This window comes from Antrostomus carolinensis, unplaced genomic scaffold, assembly GCF_000700745.2.
Source record: "Antrostomus carolinensis isolate BGI_N321 unplaced genomic scaffold, ASM70074v2 scaffold45493, whole genome shotgun sequence".
Lineage (NCBI taxonomy): Eukaryota > Metazoa > Chordata > Aves > Caprimulgiformes > Caprimulgidae > Antrostomus > Antrostomus carolinensis.
This window is the reverse complement of record NW_010303967.1, coordinates 1723-14581: the sequence shown is the minus strand read 5'-3', so window position 1 is coordinate 14581 and position 12859 is coordinate 1723. Positions and strand designations below refer to the sequence as shown.

Genomic DNA, 12859 nt, shown 5'->3' with positions numbered 1-12859 from the left:
AAACAATGAAGGAGAAATGAGAAGGAGGTAGAAAAATAAAATCAAACCCTGGACCCTCAGATGGCCCATCAGAAGATCTGTGACCACTAAATCATTGCAAAGCCTAGTTATTAAATAAAGTCAGGACTGATTGAGATGCCATTAATATAAATGCAATAATTTGGGAAAGAAAAGCATCGAGACAAAGCTGTTATCAAACTATTATTACAGTAGCTGAGCTGTATATAATCAACTCATTAGTTTATTTATGCTGCTATATTAGTTTCAGTGTATAAACAGGTTTTCATAGTTACACACCCACAACTGCAAATAAACAAATGCCCATGACACCAGGTGTTGTGGTCAGTTCAAATTTTTGTCATAGTATCTTGGCACTTTTTTAGGTTCTTCCAAATTTAGTAGCCTGTAAATATGCCAGTCTGGGGCCACAAACAGGAATATGCTGCACAGACATTTTTTTAAAATCTCCTCCGGGTGATCCAACACAGTTTTATTTATGTTTGGTGGAGGACAGTTCATTGCTGACGGTCAAATGAAGTCCCTTGTTTCCTACCACTCATTGTACGTAGGCTTGTTTGTCAAGAAAGGTTAGCTGAAATGTGGGATCAGTGAAAAGCAGAATAGGAGACTAAGTGAACTATTCATCTAGCTTTCATTACTTGGTATTGTTTTATTTTCAAACCCCTCATTATTTGACAGGATAAGTTGGGCTTTTTAATATTCCTATAGCTCTTAGAACACTTCAAGAGCTATTCCCTTAAATCTTCGGGGACAAACCAAGTTGGGAGATTTCAGCCCAGATAAGAAGCGTTTTGAAAACATAGCAAATATATGAACAGAGAATATATAATGAAGACCCTGTAATCGACATGCATATGAATGATGCCCTCCATGAATGTGCTATTTAAAGCTTATTTTTGTGCACTTAGCCCCCACAAACCGGACCACAGAATCCAGACTGTAGTTCCTGCTGCCGTGGTGACTTTGGAGTTCGACTTTACCAAGGGCCCCCAGGACCTCCCGGGCCCCCTGGGATGCCAGGTAAAGATGAAGTTTAATTGACTTTTGATCAGTCTAATTACAGGCTATAAATTACAGGCTGTTCTATGAAATATCAGAGAATAGTCCAAACATCAGTATTTGGGGACAGATTCAGAAACAACAACAGGTTTTCTATAACATCTAGGAAGACAGAGATTTTTCAGTTAGACTCTGAAGTCTTCTCTAGTGAAAATCTGTTGTTAAAATTCAGCTTTCACAAATTCATACTGAACATAATCTTATTACATTTCTAGGGCAAATTGTTCTCTCTTCCTAAAGCAGCATGAAGCTTCTATTAAAGTTGGCAGAACTTGTTCCCTGGAGTTGATTATTGCGAGCACCTTTGAATATCCAGCTATGCTATTTTGTACTCTATTCAGAGCTTTTTTTCATCTAGCAAATATTTTACAGAGACACACATGCTTCTATTCTCTCATCGAAATTTCTTCTCTTCCTTCTTTCTTCTTGTCTTCCATAATAAAAAATACCCCTTTTTAACATCAAAAATGCACACAGAAGAATGGGATACACAAGAAAAAGGGTACACTTCAATCTGATAATCGGTATGGAAAAAGAAGAGCCTAGAGAAGGAAGTTGCATGTTGGTGTGAGTTTGCTACAGCAGCTACCTTCAGGGATTTGAAAATCAGCATTCCTAAAGAAAATGTATAATGTAAATGAACATGTAATTGACAGATTTATCTTATCTTCAAAAGCTTTCGTCTTCTGTTATCACAATAAAAATGCAACTTCATAATCCCTCTGTCTCACAAATGTACTGACAACAGACATGACAGATAACCATATTAAAAAAAAAAAATGTAGTGATTTTTGCTAGGAACAGTTTACATTAACAGTTAAATCTGACCGTTATGAAGTTAAATCTGAGTGAATGAAATGTTTCAAGAACTTCAGTTGTCAAAATACTGAAATAAATTGTTACTTTTACATATTTTGGGTATTAGGCAAAATAAGGTCATAGACATATTATTTGGTATTAGCCTGCTGTAAGCTGTTCATGCCTCAACGCTTTGTAAAAACACTATTGACCACCACAGAAGTAAGAGAAATCTAATGATGCCTCTTGTACAGAAATATTGCATTACATACTAATAAATAGTTGGCTTCTTAGAAATGGGACACGCTTTTGCATTAGACCCACACCTTCAAGGCTGCAGTGGACATACTGGGACACAGCCCACCCCATCTTTGCCCTTTCCTCATGTGAGGATGTATCCCAGTCACACTTTCTTGTCACCACAGGATGCCACAAACGTATGGCTGGCAGCCACCTTCTGCACTCTGGAATTTCTCTGTCTCCTTCATCCGCTGAATTTCATATCATTGTGCCCACAAGGGGAATGACAAAAGCTGCTTTTCCCTTCATTGAATCAAATGTCGCTTGCAGACTTCTGTTCTGAACTGTAGAAAATTCTGGCTCTACATGAAGGATCATTCTTTTTATTTTGAAGAGTTATTGATTTCTCTATCCAAACAAAAATTTGCTTAATTTCTTCTACCATATAGCTTCCTTGTTTCAAGTAAATTTTTTTCTCAATACAAAAATTCTGATGAATCACTAATTCATTAGATTTTATCTCAAACAACACCATTCTTCTTGTAAATTTGTAACCGGAGTGACTAATCAGAGAACAAGCAGAGTGGCAAAGAATGTCATTTCAATTCAGGTAGAATTAGAACAATGATGACACTAATTAATCCCCTGAGTAATTAATTGAAAGGTTAGGCTTTTGCTTCAGGTAAGTATAATAATTGCTCAGTGATTCTAGCTAACTTTAAAATTTTGTCAGTCACATAGACGTTTGCTCAGTAATTTCCTCAGTAAACATCATGAAGCAAGTAACACTGCAGATGCAGGAATATGTTTTTGTAATGACCCTTTTTACAAGAAATCATATCAGAAAACCTTAATTCTAAAAGTTTTGTCTTTCTTTAAATCTAGGACTATGCAATCAATCAACCCCTTCAAGCTAACCAGCACCCTGAGAATGCACACTCTCCCATTTTTGGCACAGATGGGTCTTTTAGCTAGTTTAAGGCTACAGCCATTCTTCATTTGAGTAGACATGGTTTAAAGACAGCAAAACAAGTGCTTTCACAGGCTATCTGGTATGTGTCAATAGGCAGTGGCTTTCAATTTCCTTGACCCTCATGTCTACTGAAGTCTTGTCCTTACACATCTCCCCAACAACGCAATGACTTGAGACTTTGGCAGTTTGTACAGCAGCACCAAGACAGCATAAGGGTTAACCTGAAACATCAATCTACATCCTTCTGGGAAACTGATCATCAAAACCTTCACCTTCAGCTTAACCACACAGCTGTTTCTTATACATCACAGCTCAGCCTGAGTTTTATGGTATGGAAAAGTCCATGTGTTGCAAACTGCTGTAAAAGGACCCTGTCACAGCTATCTGTTAAAATGTATTATATGAAATTATTTAAGTTTAAAAGAAAGCTCTGTTTCCTTTAAGGAAATCATGGAAACAACGGAAATAATGGAGCAACTGGCCAGGAAGGAGCCAAAGGTGAGAAAGGAGACAAAGGAGATATGGGACCAAGGGGAGAGCGTGGCCATCATGGACCCAAAGGCGAGAAGGGTTACCCTGGGATTCCCCCAGAGCTACAGGTACAAAATCTCTGGCTTGCGTTGGCTGCAGCAGTTCTCAGATTACGGTTTTCTTCTCTGAAAAACAGCACCTACCTACTCTAAGATACTTAAGAAGCAAATCCTCCTGTAAATTAATACAGGGAGAGACATATGTAGCCCTTGTCATGACTGACAAATGTGCTCTACCAGATGTTCCTGGAAAATAAATACATCAGGGCTTAGTCTTTCTTTACATTAAGAATCCAGCTGAAAAGTAGGCAGAAAGAAACATATATGGTTCCCTTTTAGGGCAGAAAGCCAGTATCTGGATCATTAAAGGAGAATAGCAGGGACTCCGATTTTTCTAGCAAGCCGTATCACATACATAACTGTGCTTCCTATGGCATCTGAAAAGAGCAGAGTCATTTACGCCCATGCTTCTCAGGTCAGTCAGGCTTTGTGAGATTCTCAGAAGCATATGTATCCAACTCCCCAAGTATGGGGTTAAAACCTCTGAGTACAGACAGCAGTCATGTGGTTTTGAAAAACACCCCTCAGTAGCTATCTGTGGTTTTATATGTCTAGATACCTTAAACATGTTGAGAACCATCTACGTTCTGCCTATGAATGAACTACCCAAAAACCAGATGAGCATTAAAACACAGGTTCAAGCACTGCTGAGGGATGGGATATATTCATTTGGGGTCATAACTGTGTTGGCATAGTCCCATAGCTTTTCTATTAGAGCTCCTTCATGTCCCAGGAATCTGGCAGATGCGGTGGCATGGTGAGCTCTTTGAGTTGTATCCCTCCCGGTCTCCAGCTGCCACTGTGGAAGAGGCTTCTGTAGGTCAGATCAGCCAGTCTCATGTCAGGGAATCCTAAAGCATTTCACATGGCACTAGGTGCATTTGCATGGGCAAGTGATTGCAGTCAGAATCAGCTCCAGAGACCTTACATGTGAGGGAAGCATCTAAGCTCCCACTACAATTACTGAGGATCTAGAAGAGCCACTCAGCTTAATCTGACAGTCACAGTTGCTTTTGGGCAAATGGGACTTCAAACACCACAACATATATAGATCTCTAGAAACTATACAGGAGTTTACAACTCACTCACATGTACACATTTTAATAGAAGTGTCTTAGTCTTGATCTGGTTTGTAACCCCCGAACCAAGTTCACTACAGAAGGGACAAAATGGGATATAGCAAACACGCAAAAAGAAATCACACTTCCAAACACTCTGACTGTGGGGAAAACTGAAGGTCCGACCTATTTACAGGTCTATATCTTTTAACTGAAGGTTACTGTTTCCCAATAACAGTCATTCATATATGTTTTATATCCTCAAAAAAGGCATGCAAATTAACAGCAACATCAAGAGTACAACCAACAAGTGCAGTGTAGGAAAATGCCTTTGGATTTCTTGGCATTGTGTATGTTTGAATTCTCCACCCTAAGATGCATAAAGATGGGATAATTGTACTGAACAAAATGCACAAAGAAAAATATTTTCAAAAATTACTGCACTTTTGTAATAAAGTATAATTATTTTAGTATTCTTAAAGAATTAACTGGAATTAACATTAGAGCTGAATATCATAAAAACATATTTGTTGTAATTACATTCAACATAAATCTTTTTACAATTTTAAAATGAGCTATCGGCATTTTTTTCTTACATTAAGATAGTGGTAGTAATTTAATTTAAAACTGAATAATGAAAGAGAGTGTATAACAAAAGCTCATACTGCAATACCTATTTCCAAGTACAACTCCATCATGGCTTTTAACAGATGTGTTTAAAAATTCTTTACACACTATAGCATACAATTTCTTGTTAACAACGTGCTAAAGAATTTTAAGAGTGGACGTAGGTAGAGGAGAAAACACTTTTGAATACAATTCTGGTTTAAGTACAGGATTACTTTGAAAGACTTAGTATGTCTATGTTGATCTGCTACTTCAAATGAGACCTAGGGAGAAAGGACATCTTTTTCAGCTCTTCTGATTAGCCCCAAAAAGCAGCTCAGCGTCAAAGAGATTGTGAAATGGAATCTAGACAAAAAGCAATAAATTCCATCAAGCTGCCATTGCAGCTGCTTTCTTTTAACACATGATGAACTTTGATGTGATCCTGGCTGAGAAGCAAGAAGTTAATAATTTGCCGTCATAGAAAATGCATCCATGCAGGGATAAGGAAAAATCAGCCCAAGCTTTCAGCTCACATCTGGAGCTCCTCAAATTTCTGAGCAGATGGCTAATGATTTCCATTGCTGCATCCGGACTTGCATTTGATTTTGCCTGTTTTGGTTCTGTTCCCATTTGGATCTGAAATCAAAAGACATTTGGGCTGTTTGGGGTTTTGTTTGTTTGGTTTGGTTTTGGTTTTTTTAGTACCAATACAGCTAGAATCTCGGGAAAAACGTAATTTTTGAGAGGGGCAGTAACAACTGTAATTGAACACTTTTCATCTAAGAAGTTAAGAGATAAGAGATAAAATGCGAAGTCACTGTGTGACCTGACAACCAGTTGAAGCAATTCTACCTGTACCCCATTTACTGACAGTCAGATGGGGGGATCACAGACTCACAGAAAAGATAACCCTCTTCCCTTCCTGTGCAAGCTGGCAGGGTCATCCCCTGATCTCTTGCTGAGGGTAATTTGAATTGTCCAATGTGGGAGGTTTTGCACTGCTTCCTATGAAACACTTTCCACATCCAACACACCTAAGTGCAAGAAGTGTAAAATCAAGCTGAAGCAGTTTTCACTTTCTTAGTCTCCCTTTTTGGTCTCCACCAACCTCCGTTGTCATGACTGAGGGCACAGGGCAAAAGGTAAGAGGAAAAGCACTGAATGTTGAGTCCTAGCAACTGCACTTCTGAGGACCTGTAATAAAAATGCTTAATGTACCTCTGAAGGTAGTTAGCAAGAAACACTAATGTGTATGGATTTTACTGAGCATGATTTATTTCACACATTCAGTTAAAAGCAATATCCAGTCTAAATGCACTGGGGAATATATAAAAACTAATTAAAACACTTTGTCGGAAGCACCATCCATTTCAAAACCAGTTTTATTTTGCACGATTCTAGAGAGACTTAAAAGTAAATAAAATCCCAAACGAAGGTCCTGACCTGCAAACACTTGCCCATACTCTTACTTTTACAGTCATGAATAGTCCAATTGAATGTAAGAAGCCTAGTCCTCTTCCAGTTTCATTCAATGGGAGTTTTGTAACTGGATTTTAGTGGCCTTGGAGCAGTCCCTAGAAGAACATCTCTGTCAGGAAAATAAACAGACCACAAATACAGGAAAAATCTCCGTAGCTGATTCCTCTACACGTGTGCATTTTGTGAATGACTGCCTAAATAAGAACTGCATTTTTGCAGGTCGCATTCATGGCTTCCATGGCTACTCACTTCAGCAACCAGAACAGTGGAATCATCTTCAGTAGTGTTGAAACCAATGTTGGGAATTTTTTTGATGTCATGACTGGGAGATTTGGTGCTCCAGTGAATGGTGAGTGTTTGCAAAACAAAATAATGCAATTTATAAGCGCTATAGGAAGAAGTGTTGTCAATAGTTACGAGAAAGTAGTTAACTGCCTTTGCACAAGGCACTGATGAAACTGGCTCTGCATAGCTCTTGCTACCTACTTTCAGGAAAAATGAAACTGGAAACTGAACAAGCCAGGAGAGGGCTTGCCAGCCAGTGAGACTAGTGCTGGCACAAGAGCAGGAGGAAGAGGCATGGCCAGAGCTGGGGAGGGAGCGGGACTGTCTACTTTGAGACCTTTAGCCTTTCAGCCACTGTGATGAGGTAACCATGGCCTTGATGTTGCAGCAGCAGCTTCACGGTTGCCTCTTCCACCTCCTGACTCGTCACTCTCTTCATTCCCTTCTTTCCTCCAGCCAGTTCAGCTGTGAGCTTGCCTGCAACAGATGTGTGGCTGAAATGAGGCATTACATTTTTTTTCCTGAGTAATTTTTCAGCTGCATCAATCCCCCACCTTATACAGCTATGGTGCAGGAAAAACTATAGGAGACAGAGGGAGGTAGGGCCATAACCAAAAACATGTCTAAGCAAAGCCTGAAACCACCTTCCTTCACTTGGCCTTTCTCACCCTGCCATTCATTTATTCACTGCTACAAGAAATTACCTGAAATTAAATAAAAGTCAGGCCCTCCCAGCTTGCTATAGCAGATCTTACTGACAGTTAGAGGTGCTTCCTTTTGACGTTAATGTATATGTGGGTGTCAATAAACTTTGACCCACAATGATTTAATGACTTTGATGCAAATTCCAAGCTCCCATTGCACGTCAATGCTACAGACTTACTATCCAGGAAGCAGGAGCTTGTCTTCCCACCTGGAGGAGTCTTGTAGAGCTCATGGCACATGACATGGCTGCACGGACAACATTGTTGTCACTTTTCAGACAAAGAGCCAAAAAGAAAAACGGTGATGGCAAGGGTGTGTTGTGCAAGAGTGTGTTGCACGAGACAAGAAAGCAGCAGCTACATCTGTGCTGTTCAGAAAGTGGTACGGCCAAGTGAGCATGGGTGGGTGCTGCTAAAACCACTCATGCCCTGCCTGACCTGGGCAATGTGCTGGCTGTCTCAGCTGGCTGCTCAGCCAGCTGAGCCCTGGCTGGCCTGGAGGATGCCCTTTTGGGACAGGGAAGAGGAAGAAGGTAAGGAAAAAAATGTTGCAGAGGAGTCACTAGACTTGGCCTCAGGGAAATTTCCCTGTCAGTGAGAAGGAAGGGATGGGCAGTCCTGCCATGTTCAAATACAGTAATTTCTCTGCAACAGGTTGTGACTAAGCCCCTGCTATATGCAGAATAAAAATTAATCAGGCTGTGGCACACTATTAAGCAGAAGCAAAATACCCACTGACGGCTGGAAGGTAATTTTGGCCTCAAGTGTTATGTTTTCTAAGCAAGAAGCACAAATTTGTAGCATGACCACCTGCCTCTATGAAGCAAACACTTTGTATTTAATCTTTTCAGGGGTGTATTTCTTCACATTCAATATGATGAAACATGAAGATGTGGAAGAAGTGTATGTGTACCTGATGCATAACGGTAATACAGTTTTCAGCTTATATAGGTAAGTGAAGGGCCAGCCCATTTTAATGCAGGAGACATGTCTGCACAGATGTGACAGCTCTCACATTCCAAGAAACATGAAATTGTTCACTTTTTGAAGAAGTTCTGTAGGGTAAAATAACCAACAAAGAAAAAGTATTGTATTGCAATATGCAATATGCAACTTGCAAAATTGCATCATACCTGCCACAGATCCTGGACCTAAAATTCATCCTTGAACACAAATTCCTCAAAGCTCAGGGAAAAAGAATTAGCACTGCAAGTCAGGGTGGGAGTCCAGTGTTAACATGCTGTCATTCTGCTAAAACGTATCTTCATCCTCATTTTGCCTGTCAAGACTAGTAAAACTCTTGTTAAAGATTAGGGGAGAGCAATTTACTTTAAAGGTGGACAGCATATAAACTGCAGTAGTAAGGATGAGTAAGAAGCAAAGGTCCTCCATTTACTGGCTTTTTTATCATTAGCACACTTGGAATAAAATGTTTCTGCAGTCTTTATGTTAGCTGGAGGATCATCAAGAATAGGATTTACTTGTAATTTATCAACTTCTAGAAGCTTGTAGCCAGATGGGTATATGAAAAAAATACGTGTTTGGAAAAACATACTCTTTTTTTAATACCAACCAGGGGTCTGCTGCCAAAACCAAGCTTCTCTCCTGAGCCTGAATGAAGAGACACAAAAGCTTAGATTGATCACACTGGATTTTAGGCACTTAGATGACAGCAGGTTCATTTAAACTGTCAAGGTTTCTTCAACAGCCCATACCTGAAACACCACCAAAGAGTGCTTCATTCCCAACAGATGTTTCCTGCAAAATAAAAAGTGCCCAATTTTTTCTCCTGAAGCAGATGTCAGAAAAGGCAACAGGTGGAAGAAAGGGAACCAACACTCACACAAATGCAGCAGGTTAGCCCACACTGAACCCACCTACTTTCCAACAAAAGGCCTCAGGGTGGAGTGAGCTGCCTGTCTATGCCCACTGCCTGTGCCGGGAGCACAGGAGACTCCTGACCTGGAGGCATTAAAAATCATCTGGGATGAATCCAAGTGGAAAAGTGCCTCCCAGGAAACCTGGAGTGTTGTGGTGAATAAGCACGGTTTTATTTTAAACAATAAATTTGTTCCTGTGCACTGGAAAAAAATGCATAAGTTAAACTTACAGAATTTCAGAAAGGAATGAAATAATATAATTAGGTTAGGTGCAAAATTTGACTAGGAGATCAAATGCAGAAAGATGCTAAAATTTCCTCATAAAGCTGAAAAAATGTTGGGAAGCCTTTCAAGGAAATTTTGCTCAGGATAACAATGTGCTTTTTTAGGTTCTTTTATTTTAAAGTTGTTTGCTTGATCATTGTTGAGAAACAAAAAGCTGACTTGTTAAAATATCAATCCTTAGCTATGAATCAAAAGGGAAAGCAGACACTTCAGGAAACAGCGCGGTGCTAAAACTTGCCAAGGGAGACGAAGTTTGGCTGCGAATGGGAAATGGAGCCCTCCACGGGGACCATCAACGCTTCTCTACCTTTGCTGGGTTTCTTCTTTTTGAAACCAAGTGAAAAAAGAAGCAACTCAATAGATGTTTATTTGAGGAAACTTCTTTTTTGGAACTGGTATTTTTCTCTGGACTGTGGAATAGTTTTACAGCATTGAAAGATCAAGAAGGCTTGTTTTGATGCAATGCATTGCTATTTGTGTATCAGAGGTGAGCTAAATACATTGGGTAATTGACACAGATTCATGGAAGATGTTTTGTCATCTAGTGAATCGTTAAACATTGCTTATTGCTCTCTTCTCCAAAGCAACTGAAAAAGAAAGGAAAAGGAGTATTTAGAGAGCAGTTTGCATAGTAAAGTCAAATTTGTCTGTAGATATACCTTAAGTATATGTCAGGAACTGAACAACTGATTCATGTTTTTCTGTTCATTTATTCAGTTCTTATTACATGTTCCTTTAAGTTTGCACCACGGAAACAAGCCTGAATGAATTATAAGTAGGCTCAGCTGAGACCAGATTTAAAGGAAGAAGTTTTTACTGGACTAGAATGAACTTTACAAATAGAAGAAAAAAATGTGAAAATAAAGTGTCAAGGATTCAGGTTTATTGTGTTCCTATCTCAAACCTCTGAAGATGTATCTGGTGTCATTTTGCATAGATTTTTAGTACATATTTATGCTCACTCTCTTAAAAAAAAGAGTGGTAGTAATTCTTGACTTAGTAGCAGCTTAAAGCTAAGGTAATTTAGCCTGCAGAGTGATGGGGATCAGACAGGGAAACTGTAATGTTTCTTCCTAGCCTTCAAATTGTTAAAACTTGACGTAACTGAATGCAAGGTGTCAAAGCAGAGGCATATACGCTGGAGAAGTTTGGATATGCCAACAGCACAGAGAAACACATGCTCTGTGGAGTTTGGAGTTCTTTTAGAAGGATGTACCTTTAATATTGCATATTTACTTAACAGTGAAGTTGTGACAGTTTTCCTACCAGCCTTCCAAGAAACAGTATTTCAGGAAAAGACATTGCAGCCTAGCAAAGCAGCAGCTAACCCAGTTCAATATTTAACTGGTGAAAGCCAACACTGGCTGGCTCAGAAGTTCTGGCCACAGAAAACTGGGCCATTCTTCAGCATTAATATTCGCCACAACCTTTTCAAAATTTGGGTACCTGAAATCCTGTCTTGCTATTTTATTTTCCTTGGAACCAGCACCAAATATACTAAGACAATACTGAAGTTTGAATTATCTTCTGCACATGCTGGCTCTCTACTCACAAGCTAATGAAATATAAATGACATTTTATCAAACATTACATTTTAACCAGACATTACTTGCCATTAATGTATAACAAGTAGGTGGGGTTAGGAAAACATTTATTTGAATTTTTTTTATACTGGATACGGATACCAGTAGCACGACAACAGAGCAAATGAATCAAAATTTGCCCTATGAATTTGTATGTACTTGTACACATTCCTACTGTATGTAAACCACATCTTAGAATGAAAAATGCATGTTAATACTTGATGATTATGACTTGTGATTTTTTAGTTTTATGCATCAGCCAATTAAAAAAATCGCTTTAATGAACCCTCGTCCGATGAGTTTTATTTTTCTTTATGAGCTTGGGTCAGGTTTGCACCACACAGGTTTTCAAAACCTAAGGCTATGGTATTTTAATAAGCATTTTAGTAAAATTCTGGCATGCCATCAAACTAAAACCCACCCACCATGCATTCAGATAATGTTATTCTTTTGGAATAAGTGCACAAGTTGTATGAGATATACAGCATCATGAAGTAATGTTCACAGCTGAAAAAATATTGAAAAAAGTATTTCTTGTGTTAGGAATGTTTACTTACTTTGTAACACATACATTTACCCAATAAAGATTAATAGTCATAAAAATATACTGGTTTGTTCATATCTATATTTACCAAGGACCTTACCATTTGGAGACCATGGAGATATATTTTTAATATGTATTTCCCTGGCATTCATTTCACTACTGAACAGGAGAAAACCAGTACTAAGGCTCAAAATATATTTATTTTATGTGTGTATATACACACATATAAAATTTAAATCCCTAAGGTTTCCTTTGAGGACTTAATTTTCCTTTATGGCATGGCCATTTTAATCCATTCTGGTCAGAACAAAGCACTTAGAAACTATGATACATACACATAGCTCCTTAACATTATGTGTCATAATGGCTATGATATAAAAGAAAGCCAAGTTTTGCTATTCTTATTTTATGTTGTTTTCACAAGGTTTGTGCAACTTGGCCTGCTAAGAGTGGAAAGCAACTAAGAATCACCACAAAAGATTCTAACAAACAGCAGCTTGGTCTCTGTTCCAAGGTGAAATCTAAAAGCTTTTCTACATCAAGGCTGAAACTTCCCATTTTTTGTATGAAATCTCTGCAGTCTTTTCTCTGCAAAGTTACTGCATGTAATCTCTGCTGACTCAATGTTGTAATACTTTACAAATAGATTGTTAACTTACGTATTCATTTCAAGGAGCCTTCAAAATACAGTAGCTGATGTAAAAATGTGTGTGTGTGTGTATTCCTATTCCTCAAAATTATCAGGTTTTAT

General features: G+C 38.7%; 1 protein-coding gene across 2 annotated transcripts in view; it reads left to right on the top strand.

Moving 5' to 3' along the window:
* C1QTNF3 (C1q and TNF related 3) overlaps positions 1-10453 on the top strand; it is a 14904-nt gene extending 4451 nt beyond the window's left edge. Inside the window, exons 2-6 of one of the 2 annotated variants that reach the window (XM_010164286.2) lie at positions 930-1041; positions 3536-3690; positions 7047-7176; positions 8668-8767; positions 10163-10453. In XM_010164286.2, the coding sequence (XP_010162588.1) occupies positions 930-1041; positions 3536-3690; positions 7047-7176; positions 8668-8767; positions 10163-10322 (657 nt within the window). In that variant the 3' untranslated portion in view covers positions 10323-10453. The remainder of the gene's footprint in view (positions 1-929; positions 1042-3535; positions 3691-7046; positions 7177-8667; positions 8768-10162) is intronic. The other variant, XM_010164285.1, reaches the window with a different exon arrangement.
* Positions 10454-12859: the final 2406 nt, after the last annotated feature.